At 46.6% G+C, this 19,450-nt stretch overlaps 1 protein-coding gene across 1 annotated transcript in view; it reads left to right on the top strand.

Annotated features, from left to right (window-relative positions):
* The window catches only part of abca5 (ATP-binding cassette, sub-family A (ABC1), member 5), a 92,482-nt gene that overhangs the window by 28,743 nt on the left and 44,289 nt on the right, over nt 1-19,450 (top strand). The window contains exons 11-16 of the mRNA XM_078401116.1: nt 1,261-1,371; nt 5,000-5,175; nt 7,001-7,120; nt 8,940-9,078; nt 12,862-12,952; nt 18,984-19,123. Coding sequence (XP_078257242.1) covers nt 1,261-1,371; nt 5,000-5,175; nt 7,001-7,120; nt 8,940-9,078; nt 12,862-12,952; nt 18,984-19,123 — 777 coding nt within the window. The remainder of the gene's footprint in view (nt 1-1,260; nt 1,372-4,999; nt 5,176-7,000; nt 7,121-8,939; nt 9,079-12,861; nt 12,953-18,983; nt 19,124-19,450) is intronic.

Genomic DNA, 19,450 nt, shown 5'->3' with positions numbered 1-19,450 from the left:
ATGCTTTTAAATTTAGATTTGAAGTTGAAATTTCCTCTTGCAATGTTTATATTGTCCACATTGCCATTGGATTCCTGTGTTGTGTGTCCCAAATAAGCAACAGTAGGTGAGTTGGCCTGGGGATGCAGTAATACAACTTTGCTGCTACAGTAGTCTGTAGCAGCAGCCATTGGTAACAATGAAGACGCAAGAATCTGCAGATGCTGGAACTTTAAACAAAGCACGAAGTGCCGGTGGAATTCACAGTGGGTCAGGCAGCGTCTATGGAGGGAATGGTCAGGCGAGATTTCGGGTTGGGTCCCTTGTCAATCTGAAGCCGAGTCCTGGCCTAAACTGCCATTTGTCCACGCTCTGCAAAGATGCTCCCTGACCCATTGAGTTCCCCCATGGTGACCAGATCCTTCTGGTATTAGTGCTTTTCTCAGTTAATGGCAAAATTAGTGTGGGGTAGGGAACTGCTTTTACATGGATTATGATGTGAAATGCACTGTCTGAGGGGGTGAAGACTGTGAATTTGAACAGAATGAGAGGAGAAAGAATGGGTCAATGAAACATAACAGTTAGATCTTGTAAAGAGTAGGATCTGGCAAGCTGGGAGAATTGGCCTCTGTGATGTCTTATTCTGCGAAATCCAAACATTGTGATTATCTGCTCAGTTGCCCTTTTTCAGGATCAGTGGGATGTGGGTTTCACGGACACAACCCGTGCCTTTGAGAAGTGGGGGGGAATCTACCTTATTCACCTGCTGCAATCCTTCTGCTAAACGTGTCCCCAAGTGTTGGATGGGGAGTCACAGGATTGGAACTCTGATAAAGGAATACTGATATAGTAACAAGTCAGGATGATATTTGACTTGGAGCGGAAGCCATGGTAAAGGTGTTTCCATGTTCCTGTTGCCCGTGCGAATGGATAGGAAAGGTTTAGAGGGCGATTGGCCAAATGCAGGCAGGTGGGATTGGCCCGATATGCCAACTTGGACATTGTAGGTCGAAGGGCCTGTTTCCTTTTTCTACGGCTCTATGCTTTCTTGATCGCAGTGGCAATGGGTTTGGGAAGTGCTGCAAACGTAGCCTTGCTGAGCAATGGCAATGATTTGGAAGTGGAGGGAAGAAATGTGCAGAGGAGTGAATCGTGATCTTGCTTATCTCATGGCTGGAAACTGAACAAAAGACTGGAAACATTGATTTTCTTTTAAGGCTACGAAGAAAAATCATTCCATTAGCATTCATGAGATGCATGCATTTTACATTTTATTTGCAGGTTTGTCGTTTGATATCTATCAAGATCAGATTACGGCACTGTTGGGCCACAGCGGAACTGGAAAGACAACATTAATTAACATTCTCGCGGGGCTGCGTCCTCTCTCAGATGGTAAGAAAGCAGTTGTGCATCACCAAGGGCGGCTTCAGAATCAATCAATCACCCGGTCGTTGTGTCTATGTCTGTGGAAATTAATAAAAGCATAACAGCTGTTAAGGCACAAGAAACTGCAGATGCTGGTTTCTTGAGCAAAATGCAAAGTGCTGGAGGAACTTAACAGGTCAGGCAGCCTCTGGAAGGCATGGACATTTCAGGTCGGGATCTTTCTTCAGACTGATATCTTAAGATGCATTCTCTACAATTGAACTGCATTTAATTAAGAGGAATGGGTTAAATGGTGTCATGGAAAAAATGTTTGGCTAATTGTCATACAATGCATTTCACAACCATGCTGCACAACTGTTCACTCTGCACAAACCTGTGTGAAGAAGTATTCCGACTTGAAACGTTGCGTGACCTGCTGAGTTACTCCAGCACTTTGTTTACTGCTCCGTTATCTTAGGAATGCTGATCTGGTTGAAAGTGAACAAGGGTGTGGGATGTGACTTAAACTGCAGGAGAAAAGCAAGTTGAGGAGTGACAAAGTGGACCCATTGGGCCCAGTCCTCATAGGGTTTCCATTGTGACTTGGGAAAATCGCGTTTCTTCTTTAATATAAATTGTTTTTTAAAAATAAATAAATAAATCTCAATGAAATAAATATGCTCTGTAAAATAAAGAGGCCGAGATGGATCCGAGGTGTTTTCCCAAAATGGGCGGCCAGGCGTGGAATGTCTCCCGGGGACGTGGGTGGGGGAGGGGGGACAGGGAAGGGGAGAGGGTGCTACTCACCTCGGCTCCGTGGCGCCAGCGCTGCAGCCAGAGCGAGCTGGGGACTCAAAGCCTCTCCTGTATTGGTCTAGAACCCTCCCCCATTCAATCCCCCTGATCCCCCCTCCTCTCCCCCCACTCACCCACTACATCCTCCCCTACCCCACCCCCATTGCCCTCCCCACCCCTACTCCCCCCCCCACGACTCCCCTTCCCACCCCTAGTACTCCCTCCCCTCCACCCGCCCCACTCCCCCCTCCCCCTCCACTGCTCCCCTCCCACCCCAACCCTCCCCCACTCACCAACCCCATCCCCTCTCAACATAAACGGGCCTCAACTGCGGAGGCGCGGAGCAACAACCGCGCACACAGCAACCCTAACAATCCGTGGACTCATTGGCGGCGAAAGCCACTTACCTGTGCCCCATGCGCGCAGCGTTGAGCGGCGGGAACGACGACGATCGGCGTAGACGGCGAAGGCAAACGGGAAGCGCCGCATTTTTTCCATCCAACTCAACGCCCATTCCTCGTTGGGTTCCCATCGTGACATGGGAAAATCGCGTTTGTTCTTTGAAATAAATGCCGTTTTATTCTTAAAATTAAAATAAATCCTACCTGGAATGTTTTTGCTTTTTATGGATAAAATCCTCTCTTGGAGATCCTTGAGACTGTGCCCCCGTTTAGCAGCAGCGCCAGCTCGACTGCAACAGCAGTTGCTTTGAGCGGGAAGAAACCACTGCCCCCCCCCCCCCCATGTGGGACCCGGACCAATTGGCGGTTGAGCGGGAGGTCGGAGCCAATCATTCAACCCGACATGAGGACCCGGGCCAATCGGGCATCGAGCGTGAAGTTGTAGCCAATCAATGGACTCCACGTGGGGTGACCGGCAGGAGCAAATCAGGACTTGCCGGCGAGCAATCAGAGTGGGGAGCGTTGGCGCTCCCCCCACGTGGGACCTGGAACAATCGGGCATCGAGCGGGAGGTTGGAGCCAATCAATGGACCCCACGTGTGCGTGAGCGGCAGGAGCAAATCGGGATGCGCCGATGACCAATCAGAGCGGGGAGTGTTGGCACTCCCCCCACATGGGCACCCGGGCCAATCGGGCGTCAAGCGTGAGGTCGGAGTTGAACACAAAATGGCAACCCTCCCCCAACTGCGCATGCGCCAGAGCTGAAGACAACATGGCAATCCTCCCCCAATTTCTAAATTTGCATGCAATAGAAAACTTGGAACTGGAGTGAATTGAGAGGATAGTGATCGCCTGAAAAGAGGATATGGACAGGCTGGAGACACAAAGAACTGCAGATGGTGGAATGTTGAGTAAAAAAACAAGAGTGTTGGAGGAACTCAGCGGTTCAGGCAGCGTCTGTGGAGGGAATGGACAGGCCTTATCCAGCACTGTTTTTCCAACTAAAGACAGGCTGATTGGGCAGTAGGTGGCATGTAGAAAAATACAAAATGTTACAATTTAGTAGAACGAATGGGCAAATGCAATAATAATCAGGCTTCATATCTGCATAAATAGTTACAAGTGGCAGAGCAGGATGAGAATGTGGTTAAAAAGAAAGCAGTCGTCATGGACCTTGATTTGTAACAAAACTGATTTGACTGCCTTGCCTGTTGTAAATGTAAGCACGGCATACAACGGAGAGATTTGCAAGCTCCTCTTCTGTCACGTCTCTATACGTTCCACGAGCTGTCCCATCCATGGGATGGCCAATAGGTCTTGAGCATCCCCAGGCCTGTTCTCAAAAGGATTGGTGTGTGTAATCATTCAGATGCAGATTATGGGATCACTGTCGGGGTTCAGGCTGCTGACCAGCGGCGGCACAGACCTCCTCTGTCTTATCCACTTGATTCCCACGGTGTGCTCCACTGGTTCTTGGCACTAACCCTGGGTTCCGAAACCAGGAACTCAAAGTCAGGCCTGTAACTCATCGAGGATCGAAGGATGGAAGGTTCTGTAGTCTGTGTCGTAGCGCTTTTTGAAACTGCTAGATATTTAATGGTTAAGTGCCTTCTTAGAAAGCTATGTTGGAGTGTCTAAAAGGCATTTAGACAGGTACATGGGGAGAAAAGGTTTAGAGGGATAAAGGGTCAAACGTGGGCTAATGGGACGAGCTCAAGTAGGCAACTTGGTGTAGATGAGGCAGGTTGAAGGGCCTGTTTCCATGTTATAAGACTGTCTCTATGGCTCCTGTTCTCATTCCATTTCCATAGTGATAAGCACTGTGCAATCTTACACTGGGATCTTTCCCCTCTCACTCCGTTGAGGGAGGGGGAGACTACAGTATAGAATCTATAGTAGAGTGAATAGTGGGTGGAGGATCCACAAGAGATGAGGTGTCAGGGAGTGGTGATGATCAGCTGCTGGGGGAGAGTGGGACAAGTGGTGTGGCAGCCACGATGATTACTCCAGGAATTACATTGTTTCAATGAAGACCAGAGCACGTTCAACAACTGGATCTCCCTACAGCAACTAAATAAAAGGCCGTCCATTAAACTGATGCAAATGCTGGCCTGAACCTTGCGGTTAAATCTTACTACATTGAAGCCTAGGCCTTGCATTTGTTCTTGAAAAATTAATTAGACAATTAAGGCCAGTTTTGTGTTGTCCATTGTTCAAAGCCACTGCATGTCCAACCTCTCTACGTGCCTCATAATCACGGAGGACTTGTAGTGTGCTTCTGTAGATAGTAGTCGGGTTTAAAATTTAAATTCTTTGATGTATAGTATGAAAAATATGGCTGGTGCAATTGAATGTCAAGGCCAATGTATTTATAGCTCCAAAATTATGAGTTATTAATTAGAATGCATTGAGAATTTGTTCACGTCCATATTATGTGCATTTTTCTTCCAATCTCGTAGGAAGTGCAACCGTTTATGGATACAGAGTTTCTGAATTGGATGAAATAATTCAAATCAGAAAGATGATTGGTGTTTGCCCACAATTTGATGTCCTGTTCTACAGTCTTACAGTGAAGGAACATTTGAAAATAGTTGCGATGATAAAGGGAATTGCAGCAAAAGAGATTGATAAAGAGGCAAGTCTTCAAAACACCATTTTTGATGCTTTTTCTTTTGTCAGCTGCATATATTCATTTTTTAATTATATGACCACGAATGTAAGGAATTAACCTAGTGAGTACATTTATACTTATTCTTGATAATGTAGTAATATTGGCTAGATACTTGTTTGAAATTAAAATCTGTATTTCAGAAGCATGGTGGGGAGGGGTGAGAAGAAATGTTGAATATACCACTGGAAAGACGATTGTCAAATTACTCCAAATTACAGTTCTCTGTCCTACACGGGTTTCTGAGTTGAATGATGTGCACAAAACAAAATATTGTCAGTCAGCAAAAATCAATGTCTTCAAAGTTTGTGTGTGCCTTTACAAATACCTAATTCTTTTGACTTTGAATTTCTTGTCCATGTTGAGGATTTAATTTCGTGAATTGAAACTTGTCATGACGTAACATGATGTAATTGTAAGGAAAAGATACTCTTCGACCAATTGGAAACTGGACACACAACATGCACAAACAAACATTTCCGTCACCTACAACGGGACCCCACTACTGGCCAAATCTTCCCATCCCCTCCCCTTTCTGCGTTCCGCAGAGACCGTTCCCTCCGTAACTCCCTGGTCCACTTGTCGCTTCCTACCCAAACCACCCCATCCCCGGGCACTTTCCCCTGCAACCGCAGGAGATGCAACACCTGTCCCTTTACCTCCCCTCTCAACTCCGAAACCACCCCATCCCCGGGCACTTTCCCCTGCAACCGCAGGAGATGCAACACCTGTCCCTTTACCTCCCCTCTCAACTCCGTCCAAGGACCCAAACAGTCTTTCCAGGTGAGACAGAGGTTCACCTGCACCTCCTCCAACCTCATCTATTGTATCCGCTGCTCTAGATGTCAACTTCTTTACATCGGCGAAACCAAGCGCAGGCTCGGCGATCGCTTCGCTCAACACCTTCGCTCAGTCCACCTTAACCAACCTGATCTCCCGGTGGCCGAGCACTTCAACTCCCCCTCCCACTTCCAGTATGACCTTTCTGTCATGGGCCTCCTCCAGTGCCATAGTGAGACCCACCGGAAATTGGAGGAACAGCACCTCATATTTCGCTTGGGCAGCTTGCAGCCCAGCGGTATGAACATTGACTTCTCCAACTTTAGATAGTTCCTCTGTCCCTCTCTTCCCCTCCCCCTTCCCAGTTCTCCCTCTATCTTCCTGTCTCTACCTATATCTGTCCTTTGTCCCGCCCCCCTGACATCAGTCTGAAGAAGGGTCTCGACCTGAAACGTCACCCATTCCTTCTCTCCTGAGGTGCCGCCTGACCTGCTGAGTTACTCCAGCATTTTGTGAAATAAATACCTTCGATTTGTACCAGCATCTGCAGTTATTTTCTTGCACAAACAAATGAATACTTTCCCAAACTTGAAATTTGTTTAGTTGTAGAAACAAAGAACTGTTATGTTGGTTTACACCAAAGATAGACACGAAGTGCTGGAGTAACTCAGCGGGTCAGGCAGCCTCTCTGGAGAAAAGGGATAGGTGATGTTTCGAGTCAGGACCCTTCTTCAGACTGAAAGTAGGTGGAGGAGGTGGGGCGGGGGAGGAAGTTGGAGGCGAGGGAAAAAAATATTTTAAAAAACTAAACTTGTTTAGTTGTTCATTTATAGTTGTGTGTATTTTACAGGGATTTTAAATATGGTGCAAGCCATGGATAATGCCAGTGTGAGACAACAGTGCTCCTCAGCAGTGATTGAGTGCCGTATCTTGTGTAGTTTTTTATGAATACATGCCTTCAAATAGGATTAGTTCTGTTGAAATGTAATCTTTACATGATTGCTTCAATCAGGTGTTGAATGTCATTAAAGAACTGGATATGGAAGCAATTATGGATGTCCGTGCAGAAAAACTCAGCGGTGGACAAAAGAGGAAGCTCTCAATGGGAATCGCCATTTTGGGGGATCCTAAGGTGAGGCACTGATGCAATCTGACTTTTATTTTGATAAGTGAGAAACTTCTGCATTGTGGTTTAGAAGTCGGTACAGTATTGTGTAAAATTGCTGCAAAATATTAGTTTTACAAAAAACTCCTCAAACCTATCACACACCTATTGTTCTTATCTCTGGCCTTTGTTCCAACCATCTGCCAATCTAAAAAGCCCTTGCCTGTGTCAACCTGTAACCTATCACGCTTTGCCGTGTCTCTCCCCTTTTCCCGTATTCTTAGCCTTCCCCCCTACAATTAGTCTGAAGAAATGTCCCAATGCAAACGTCACCGATCCATGTTCTCCAGAGATGCTGAATAATTATATTATTAATGGTAAAGATATTGCAATTTATTTTCTCATCAGTGCTTAAACATTTGTAATCATGAGGCAGAGCCCTGCTTCAGTTAGCTAATCCATTTTATATTTTTTTAGGTTTGGTAAAAGAGAATATCAAGTTATTAAGGTATTAAGCCCCTGTACAAAGTATTGTTCCTACATAGCAAAGTATTAATTTTACTCAGTCATACATCTTCAAAAGGCATTTGATAGTTGCTAAAATTGTGAATAACCATTCCAAAATTATATGCACAGCAGTTTCTTTTACCAGAATGTATATCATTGTTATTTGCTGAGAGGGAAGAATAGAGCTGTAAGGCAGCAAAACACCAGGTCCTTCATCACAACTTGTCTATGCCAATCAAATTGGCGGGCTGGGCCAGCTCCATTTACCTTCATTTGGCCCATATACCTCTAAACCCTTCCTTTGCATATATGTTGACTTCATCATAATCATACTTTATTAATCAAGTATGTTTTGCAACATACGAGGAATTTGATTTGCCATACAGTCATACCAATAAAAAGCAACAAGACACACAAAATACATTTTAACATAAACATCCACCACAGTGACTCCTCCACATTCCACACTGTGATGGAAAACGAAAGAAAAGTTCAATCTCTTCCCTTCTTTGTTCTCCCACGGTCGGGGGCCTCGAGCCTTCCGTTGATGGAACGATCTTGGCTCCCATAGCCAACGGTCAGGCCCTCTGCGTCGGGGCGATCAAGCTCCCACATCGGGGGATCTCAGCTCCCCAATGCCGGGCGATCGGAGCCCGGGTTGGGGCTAGTTGTGCTGCCCGGTGCCACCCGGTGAACTTCTGATTTAGTTTTAGGATATTAATTTCAGAAATTGAATTATAACCTTTTTATTTTGACTAATTTTCTGTACATTTTGTTTGGCAGTAAAATATTAACCTTAATGATCCTATTCATTTTTTTAAAAACGCATTGCAAAGTGAAACTTGTTTGTCTGCCAATTATTCACTTTATATAAAGAAGGTTAAATCCCTTGTGTCTGCGTGGCAGAGGCTAGGAATCCTCATCCTCAGAATAAATGGACGTGCCCTTAGAATGAAGACAAGGTGGAATTTCTTTAGTCAAAGGGTGGTGAATCTGTGGAATTCATTGTCACAAATGGCTTTGGAAGCCAGGTCATTTGGGTATTTTTACGGCGGGGATTGATAGTTTTGTGATTAATAAGGGCGTCAAAGACTACGGAGAGAAGGCAAGAGAATGGGGTTGAGAGGGAAAATAGATCAGCCATGATCAAATGGTGGAGCAGACTCGATAAACTGCAGGGCCTAACACTGCACCTGTGTCTTACGGTCTTATTTGAGCAAAGTTCTCGATAGGAATTTAAACCCAAAAAAATTAGGGCTTCGAAACGTGCAGCTTTATCTCTTCTGGAATACCTGGTGTGATATTTTAATTCAGTGTTCACCTTCTGTTTACCTAAAAGGTTTTAATTCTTGACGAACCAACTGCGGGGATGGACCCGTGTTCTCGGCAGCAGGTCTGGGACTTGCTGAAGAAAAGGAAAGCAGGAAGAGTGATACTACTGACCACTCATTTCATTGATGAAGCTGATATTCTGGCAGGTTTGTCATAGTGATACGGTTTGGTAAAGATCAGCTCACCAGCAAATTGATATTTTGCACTGCTTTGCAAAAAAAACTTTACTGAGAAATGAATTTTAACTCCCTACTTCCATTGTATTGAGAAAAAATTTGAAAACATAGTCAAGTCAAGTCTACTTTATTTGTCACATACAAGATGTGCAGTGAAATGAAAGTGGCAATGCCTGCGGAATGTGCTAAAACTACAAAACAGAATAGAATTTTTTTTATCACAAAAAATAAATTAATACAGTAAATTAGTCCCTGGTGATATGAGTTAACAGTCCTGATGGCCTGTGGGAAGAAACTCCGTCTCATCCTCTCTGTTTTCACAGCGTGACAGCGGAGGCGTTTGCCTGACCGTAGCAGCTGGAACAGTCCGTTGCTGGGGTGGTAGGGATCCCCCATAATGTTGCTGGCTCTGGATCTGCACCTCCTGATGTATAAGTCCTACAGGGGGGCGAGTGTAATTCCCATAGTGCGTTCAGCCGAACGCACTACTCTCCGCAGAGCTTTCCTGTCCTGGGCAGAGCTGTTCCCAAACCAGATTGAGATGTTGCCGGACAAGATGCTTTCTACAGCCCCAGAGTAGAAGCACTGAAGGATCCTCAGAGAAACTCTGAATTTCCTCAGCTGTCTGAGGTGGTAAAGGCACTGCCTTGCCTTACTCACCAGTGCGGCAATGTGTGTTGTCCATGGCAGATCCTCTGTGATGTGGACTCCCAGATATTTAAAGCTGCTCACCCTATCCACAGTAGACCCATTTATCTCCAGTGGCATGTACGTCCTCGGATGTTGAGCCCTTCTAAAGTCCACAATCAGCTCCTTCGTTTTTGTGACATTCAAGAGGAGGCTGCTGTCCTGACACCAGAGTGCCAGATCAGCCACCTCCTCCCAGTAGGCCTTCTCATCGTTATCGGAGATCAGGCCCACCACCACAGTGTCATCAGCAAACTTGATGATGGAGTTGGAGCTGAACCTGGCCACACAGTCATGTGTGTACAGGGAGTACAGTAGGGGGCTAAGGACGCAACCCTCGGGGGATCCTGTGTTCAGGGTGAGGGGGTTAGATATATGTCTCCCCATCTTGACCACTTGGGGCCTGGCGGTGAGAAAGTCCAGGACCCAGGCACACAGGGGAGTGTTAAGCCCCAGTTTCAGCAGCTTCTCAGCAAGTCTGTTGGGGACTATTGTATTGAAAGCTGAACTAAAATCAATGAACAGCCTCCTCACATAGCCCCCCTTCTGGCTGTCAAGATGAGAGAGAGAGGGGTGTGCAGAACCTGGGAGACCGCATCATCCGAGGTTCTGTTCGGACGGTATGCGAACTGCAGCGGGTCCATATTGCAAGGGAGGAAGGCATAGATGTGGTTCTTGATCAGCCTCTCGAAGCATTTCATGACCACTGAGGTGAGGGCCACCGGTCCGTAGTCATTCAAACAAGCTGGAGAGCCATTATTTGGCACTGGTACGATGATGGATCTTTTGGAGCATACAGGGACCACGGACTTGGCCAAGGAGAGGTTGAATATTGTGGTGAGCACTGGAGCAAGCTGAGTAGCACAAGACTTTAGTACTCGCCCAGATATACCATCTGGGCCCACAGCTTTCCTCGTATTCACACGCGTCAGAGCCCTCCTCACGTCGTGCTCGGACACCGAAAATGTATGCACGTCCCCAGCGGTGGATCCCCCTCCAGCCTCGCTAGCCAGCGCGCTGGCGGTGTTGTTTTTAGACGGCGAGCTAGGGGTAATGTTTCCTGTCTCGAATCGTGCGTAGAAGGAGTTCAAGTCATCAGCTAGGGAGGTGCCAGCACTTCCGGTTGAGGGGTGGCTGCACCGGTAGTTAGGTATAGTCCGTAGCCCCTGCCAAAGGCGTCTGGTGTCCTGCTGCTCCATCTGCAACTCCATCCTGTCCCTGTACGTAATTTTTGCGTCCTTCACCATCCTTCGCAGTCAGTAGGACTCTACCTTGTAGTCGTCCATATTGCCGGATGCCAGGCCGGAGTTGTAAGCAGCGGTGCGAGCATTCAAGGCAACGTGAATGTCCACCCAGAATTTTTGATTAGGAAAGATACTAACCCTTACCGTGGGGACGATGTTATTGGCTATTGTTGCAATGAAGTCTGTAACCGCTTCCGCGAACTCACTGACGTCTCTGGAACTTGCTTGGAATATATTCCAGTCGACATCGCTCAGTGCATCTTGCATCATGGCCTCTGAATGGTCAGCCCACCGCTTTACGTCCCTCGTCACTGCCGTTTCCCGTACTATCCGTTGTTTATACTCCGGCAGCAGGAAAATGGCAGTGTGGCCAGATTTTCCAAAAGGAGGGAGAGAAACGGCCGTATAGCCTTTCCTGAACGGCGTGTAGCAGTGGTCCAAAGTTCTTTCCCCCCTGGTGACACACGTGATGTGTTGGCAGAAGTTAGGCATGACCTTTTTGAGATTTGCCCTCTTAAAATCTCCAGCCACCACCACAGCCGCATCAGGGTTCTTGTTTTGGTGTCGACACAACACATCGTGTAGGGCCGATAGTGCCACGTCGGTGTCCGCATGCGGTGGAATATAGACAGCTGTGATGATCACCGAGCTGAACTCCTGGGGAAGGTAAAATGGATGGCATGAGATAGTCAGATGCTCCAGATCCGGCAAGCAGGAAGAAGAAAGCGTCTTAATATTCCTTGGGTTGCACCAGTTATTGTTGGTCATGAAGCAAACTCCTCCACCCTTGGATTTCCCGGATTCTTCCGTTCTGTCCGCACGGAAAACAGTGAAAGACTCGGTTGGGCAGATCACCTGATCCAGCACCAGGGGGGTCAGCCATGTCTCGGTCAGACCGAAGATGTTGCAGTCTCTTGTGTCCCGCTGGAATCCGATCCTCGCCCTGAAGTCATCCAGCTTGTTCTCCAGGGACTAGACGTTCACCAGAAGGATGCTGGGCAGAGGTGGACGGAAGGCTTGGGCTCTCAGCCTATTCCGAATCCCCCCCCCCCCCCCCGCCTGCCTCGATGTTTTCTCCGACTTGTTCTCGGAGCCACGCTCCCATTGTTTTTGCTGCGGCGCGCTCTCTTGATCTCTATCGGCCACGCTGGATCGTTGAGTAGTGTCTAATAAATCTTCGGTTACGCTAAAGTTTAGTTTTATGAGAGTTTTCCAGTCGTACGTTATTAGTGCTAATGTGTTAGTAATTTAAAGTAAATGTAAAATGAACATACAAGTTAAAAAAACGCACAGTCTCCGCGGAGCTACCACGACGGCGACTGGACTCGGCCGCACCATCTTCCTCTCATAGTGTACCTTGAGAAATGGAAAAAAGCACAAGGAACTGCAGAAGCTGGAATCATGAGCTAAACACAAAGTGCTAGAGGAACTTGGGATCGGGCCAGGCAGTGTCTGTGGACGGAAAAGGTGGATCAATCTGAAGGGTCCCGACCTGAAACGTCCCCTGTCCATTCCCTCCACAGATGCCGTCTGACCCGCTGAGTTCCTCCAGCACTTTGCTGTTTACTTTTAGAAATGGTTTGGCAGCACATTTCTTAAACTCATGTATGTGTCGGTTAAACTCTTCATGATAGCTCCCTATTTATTTTTATTTAAATACTAATTTATTGTTAGCTCTGGTGAGACACACTGTGACCTTGTATTATTAATTCTTCTAAAAGGAAAGATTCATCGTAAAGCAAGCAATTCATTTTTATTTTGAGCAGTACAAAATTACTATCATATAAACCGATAGAAATTACATTTGTTTGTCTTTGTGCAGATCGTAAAGCTGTCATCTCACAAGGGCAACTTAAATGTGTTGGCTCCTCGCTGTTCCTAAAAGCAAAGTTTGGTGTGGGTTACAATCTCAGGTAATATAATTTGGGTGTAATTGTACGGCATTCGATCAAAAGTATCCTCCATTATTAACATTTAGAATTAAACTCTGATGCTTTTAGGCAACACCATTGAGTGAACAAATCATCATTTCCTTCTGAAGTGTTGTTTCGATGTATTAGTGTGTCAGAGATTTAGACAATATCGTGTTACACGACCGTAAAGCTGCCAATTGGAAAATTGTTAACAAAAATGGAGCTATCTTTTTTTGTGCCAAATCTGTTTTTCAGCTCGAGGCTGTACATTTTAGTAATTGATTGCACTTTTAAGTTTCATATTAGGATCAAAAACAAGGAAAATGTGATTATGTGTGTATAATAACATTGGACTCAAGTTTAAAAGTAGATGCGACTGGTTTGAGATACAGCGAGGTCCACAGTCTCAGTGAACTTTATGGTTGGAATGCAAATGCATATGGGTTTTTGTAAAAAAAAAAAAAGGTGATGAAACAAAACAAAGTTTTAAAAAATCAGTTTGTGTAGAAGGGGGAACTTTGTGCCATAGATGTTTTTGCTGATACTGGTATCTCGAATGGAATAATTCCTTCATGGATCACTTCACTGTCAGACACAAAGAGTACAGAACTTTATTGTCGTTCGGTACCGAGATACCGAACGAAATTACATTTCCAGCAGTCACAGAACACAGCAAAAAAGAAAAGAACACAGGACACACGCCCCCAACACAAACATCCATCACAGTGACTCCAAACACCCCCTCACTGTGATGGAAGGCAACAAAACTTCCACTCTCTTCCCCCCACGCCCACGGACAGGCAGCTGCTCAAAATCAAAGCTTCCTGGCTTGACTGAAGTGGGAAAAGCATGATCTGTAACTTCAGGCAGCTGAAGTTGCTTTGAAGTTGCCACACTCCAAGAATGGTCATTAGATCAGGGTCAGAGTTTCAATTTCCCATCATGCTCTGTGGTATCAGGGAGCTTTAAATTCGGCAATGCAATTGTTCACGGTCTCTCCAGTTGTTAATGTCACCAAAACAAAACTAGTAGAAAGGGAAATCCTCTCGAAGGACATCAGAGAATTATGAAAGATGTATATGGAATACTGTCTTCACGAACTGGGGAATTTTGAAGAACGCATAGTTTTCCTGGATTTTCCTTGCATTTTGTTTCCATTTTCTGATGAACACCATCACTATAGCTTATTTAAAGTGAGTATAGGTCATTCAGCTCCTGCATCTGCTCCACAGTTCAATAAGACCATGGCTGGTGGTTTAGTGACACACGCCTGCACCAACCACATATCCCTTGATTAAAATCAGGATATGCAAGTCATCACAATTAGGAACTGGGATATCATAAAGTGGTATGGCTGGAGGCAACCGAGGGGGGAGGAGCCACGCAAGTCCTCCTATGTGCAGGGAATAAGCAAACTGGATTCATGCTTAGTATAGCTGGAAAAACTAGGCCTTTGTGGCCTTGTAGGGTCGAAAATAACAAAGGTTCAGTATCTGTGTGAGGAAGTGTCTCTCGTTTCCTCCATGAACGACCAATCAATTATTTTGAGATTGTGACTCCAGTTCTTGACCCCTTGGAGAGGAACACACTGTCCCTTCACCTGCTCTTCAAGGCTTTAAGCATTTTATGCTTCAATAAAACACTTCTCATTCTTCAAAATAACGTGAACCTAGTCTGCTTAATCCCTGCACATAGTTGGATGTGCCATCCCTGGTTAATATCCTCAAACTGACACCTTCGACTTGCGTTGCCACCCATTCCATGGCGGAGTCAGGAGGGGACGTTGCAATCACTTTGCTGTGTTCCTTACAAAAGTGGCAATCCCGTGGGTGTCGCTCTCGATGTAGGCGGCCAGGGTATCACCAGGGATCTTCAGGTGGGAGCTGTCACTTTCGTGAGTCTCTTGGAGCAGGATTACAGTGACTTTGTGGGTCTGTAGCAGATGTTCAATGATGGTGGTCTTTGCCTTGGTGAGGCCTTCCGCATTCAGCTGCAGCAGGGTGATGCCATCCGGTTCAACATCCATAGGTGCCCGCCCTAAGAAGGGCGCATGCTCCGGGTTGGCGCCAAGCTGCAGCGACTGAGGTTGCATTTGGGCTGCAATGTATCAATGTCATCAATGTATACAAGCCACCTTCTACTGTTAATCCGAGTTCTTTACCTTCAGCGTGAATAACATGCATATACTGGATGAGTACAACAGATTTATTCCACAATGGGGTTCTTCCCGTTAGTATCTCCAGATAAAATGCTAGTGTCTGAAAAGATCTCAACTGGGGAGAGGGAATGAACAACTTTTCCACGATTGTTTACTTTTTATACAGAAAGGAAAAAGGGGTGTAACAGATAAAATCAAGGACCAATTACAATTCTAATACAATTCCCATGGTTACAGAGAAAACAAACCATTAATACAAGTCACATGCTTAGAAAACAAACCATTAATATAGGTCGCATGCTTTCGGGGAAACGCATCAATTTACCTAGAGTGGATTCGAAACTTTTCCTACTTTCACATGCACCCATATAAGGAGTTATTGAGAAATAAACTTTTAATCTACTCCCGCAGCTGCACGACCTTGCTCTAACTGTTTTAATACACAAGCTAACACTATCAGACAAGGGAGTAATTTAAGAACAAAGAACCCCTATACGCCTCTGCCAACTCCCTATCACTCCTAGAGGGACAAACACATTCCATTCCCAATGATAACATTTCTGCCACAAGCATCCATCTTACTGCTTTCTACTGAAAATAAGCATTCATTTTATATTAGCTAAAACAACAACAAAAGAAACCATCTACAACAAAATATCAATATCTCTAATTAACTATATCAGCTAATAGCATAGATTCTCACTACCAGGCTTCACAAGGACTCCATCCCCGCCTTTGGCTGGCCCTGCGTGTACGCTGGAGACTTTAATTGCCACAGCACCACCTGGGGCTACTGTTCAACTAACCCAGATGGCGCTGCACTAGAAGACTGGGCCTCAGCTACTGGTGTTCAACTCCTGTACGACCCAAAACAACCGGACAGCTTCTGCTCTGGCAGGTGGAACACCACTACCAACCCTGACTTGGCTTTTGCAAACCTGAATGGACCATCCCCACACCGTATCACCCTGGATCACTTCCCGAAATCACAACATCGTCCATCTCTGAATATTCCGGACAACCCCAACCAAACCTGCGAAGAGGTGGAATTTTTGCAAAGGCCAGGTGGGACCAGTTCACAAGTCTGGTGGACCTCTCGATCGATAGCCTTCCCACCCCCACCAACCCGAACAATGCCTACTCAGCCCTCTGCAAACTCCTCATCAGGGCAGCAAAGAGTTCCATTCCTCGTGGCTATCATCGCCGGTACATCCCCACATGGGACGAAGAGTGTGACGCATGCTACCACGCATTCCTGTACGCTGAACCTGGCGAAGAGGCTGCCTCCAAGGCTGCGGAACTGACACACTGCCTTGACAAGAAGCGCAGAGAGCGGTGGGAAGAGACAATCCAAGGAATCGACTTCACACACTCCAGTAGGGTGGCGTGGAAGACCTTCAATCGCCTCACCGGTCAAAGTACCCAGCTAAAGCATTGCCCTGTCACGGCCAACTCCATCGCCCACCAGTTCCTGGCCAATGGCCACTCCAAAGACGCGGACAAGAACCATACTCGTTTTGTCAAACAGGAATCCACTAATCTTTGGAAAGCTCCAGGCACTGATGGGCACCTGTCAGCACCCTTTTCCTCTGCAGAACTTTCTGTCATCTCTCAACTGAAATGAGGAAAAGCTCAGGGTCCTGATAACATCCCCCCAGAATTCCTGAAACACTGTGGTCCTAAATGCCTGGCCTGACTCCGTGAGTTTTACTCCTCTTGCCTCATTGGTCAGTCCATTCTGAAGATCTGGCGGAAAGCCACCGTCATTGCGCTACCAAAACCGAACAAGCCTGTGGACAACCCAAGGAAATATCGGACCATCTCTCTCCTCTGTGTCCCGTACAAGCTCCTCGAACGGTTTCTCCTGGCCCGGCTCGATCCAATCGTTTACCCTCAACTACCTGCTGAACAAGTCGGATTTCGGCGTGGACGCTGCACCACCCACCAAATAGTCAAGCTGACCAATAACATCGAAGACAGTTTCGAAAAGGGTGACAAGGCGGGCATCACACTGGTGGACCTCACCGCCACCTATGATGCTGTGTGGCACCAGGGCTTGATCTTGAAGCTCCTCCAAACCATCCCTGATCGTCATTTAGTGCAGTTCCTTGCCAACATCCTTGCCAACCGCAGTTTTGTACTCAAGACCATCGACAGACAATCTAGCCGACTGCGACGCCTAAGAAACGGAGTCCCCCAAGGCTCGGTACTGGTCCCCATGCTCTTCAATCTCTATATCAGCGATCTGCCACGCACGACCTCGCGCTAGTATGGATACGCAGATGACTTGACCCTACTGCGCTCGGACAAGAGTTGGTCAAATGTTGAGGATTTGCTCTCGGCGGATATGGAACTTGTCGCGGGCTACCTTAAGACCTGGAGACTAAAACTGAGTATGGCAAAAACCACCACAACGGCCTTTCACCTGAACAACAAGGAAGCTCAACGCCAGCTAACCGTCACCCTCAATGGGTCACCCCTACCCTACAACCCATTTCCTACATACCTCAGGGTGAAACTAGATCGGCAGCTGACCTACAAGCAACACCTTGAAGCTCTCCGTGCTAAAGTCTCGGCACGGAACAACCTCCTGCGTTGCTTGGCCGGATCGTCATGGGGCCCCAGGACATCTACTCTTCGAACCAGTGCTCTTGCACTCGTGTACAGCGCCAGCATGGTGCCGCAGCGCTCATACCAGCAAGCTAGACGCCACCCTCAACGACACCATGCGGATCATCACTGGCTGCCTACACCCTACTCCGATGGATATCCTGCCGGTGCTCACAGGTATCGCACCCGCCAAGCTTCGCAGAGAGTTCTTCACTCATAGGCTGGTGTGCAAGGCCCCATCGGACGCCAAACATCCTTTGCACTACCTTGCCCTGGATTCACAGCAACTGGGACCTCAACGCCTGTCATCTCGTCACCCTTTCTCCCGTCATACAGCGATCCTGTGTGGCACCGGTTTCAACATACTAGGAGCATGGAGAACCAGCTGGGAACAGACATCGCGACCTCCTCAATTCACTGTCGCACCGAACTCCACAGCCCCACCCGGCTTGGTCATGCCTCGCAAAGAGTGGGTCGCCCTGAACCGGCTCCACACGGGGGTCGGCCGGTTCAATGCCAACATGCATCGTTGGGGGTTGCGTTCATCAGCAGCCTGCGTGTGTGGAGCAGACCAGCAAACAGCGCAGCATGTCATTTTGACTGCACTGTCCTCCGTCCCCCTGGTGGAGGGGTAGACCTCACGGCCCTTGACAACAGCACATTGCACTGGCTACTGCGCCTGGAGGCCGTTACATAATTTCTGCTGCCTCAAACGCAAGAAGAAGAAGAAGCTCCTCAAACTCATTATGTACCACGTCTAAGGGATTTACAACTTTTCTGTTGTGCGATGCCTAGAATTGTTGACAATAATCTAAGGGATGCCTAATTAATAAAAAAGTAGCATTGCCTCTTTATTCCTGAAATCATGATTGTTCTTCTTGCTATGTTTTCAAATTAATTTTATAGGGATTAATTTTCATTAGTTGGTACAATTAGTCATCATCAAAGAGTAGGAAAGAACTGCAGATGCTGATTTAAATTGAAGGTAGACACAAAATGCTGGAATAACTCAGCGGGACAGGCAGCATTTCTGGAGAGGAACAGATGATGTTTCGGGTTGAGATCAATCTGAAGAAGGGTCTCGACCCGAAACGTCACCCATTACTTCTCTCCAGAGATGCTGCCTGTCCCGCTGAGTTACTCCAGCATTTTGTGTCTACCTAGTCATCAATCACTGTTCCAGAAAATCTTGCCAATAAATTTGAATGCATCCACATCTCGATCTTGGATCAAATTACCTGTAACACTTCTTACTTTGAACAGAATGTCTGTGAATGAATCCTGCTATTCTGATAAAGTGACGTCGTTAATTAAGCACCACATCCCTAAAGCCGAGTTTTCACAGCTGCATGATCTGGAACTAGCCTATGTCCTACCTCTTCAGGATGTTAACAAGTTTGCAGGTATAGTGGAACCATGTCACTTTCATTCTTTGATCTGTAAAATCTGCTATCTTTAACAAATAGTGATTCACCAGGATGTTGCTGTTTTATAGGGAGAGGTTGGATAGGGTGGGACGTTTGTCTTTGGTGCTTAGGAGACTGAGAGGTGACGTTAATGAGGTGTACAACATCACAAGGGGCATGGATAAAGTGAAAGTGCTCAGTCTTTTTCCCAGGATAGAGGATTCTTAAGCTAGAGGGCATTAACAAGAGGGGATCTGTATGTCGAATGAGCTGCTAGAGGAAGCTATAGAAGTGGATACATTTACAACTTTTGGGCAGATATAT

This window comes from Rhinoraja longicauda, chromosome 6 (genome assembly GCF_053455715.1).
Source record: "Rhinoraja longicauda isolate Sanriku21f chromosome 6, sRhiLon1.1, whole genome shotgun sequence".
In the NCBI taxonomy this organism is placed as follows: domain Eukaryota; kingdom Metazoa; phylum Chordata; class Chondrichthyes; order Rajiformes; family Arhynchobatidae; genus Rhinoraja; species Rhinoraja longicauda.
The sequence above is the reverse complement of the archived record's forward strand: the minus strand, read 5'-3'. Positions and strand labels throughout refer to the sequence as shown.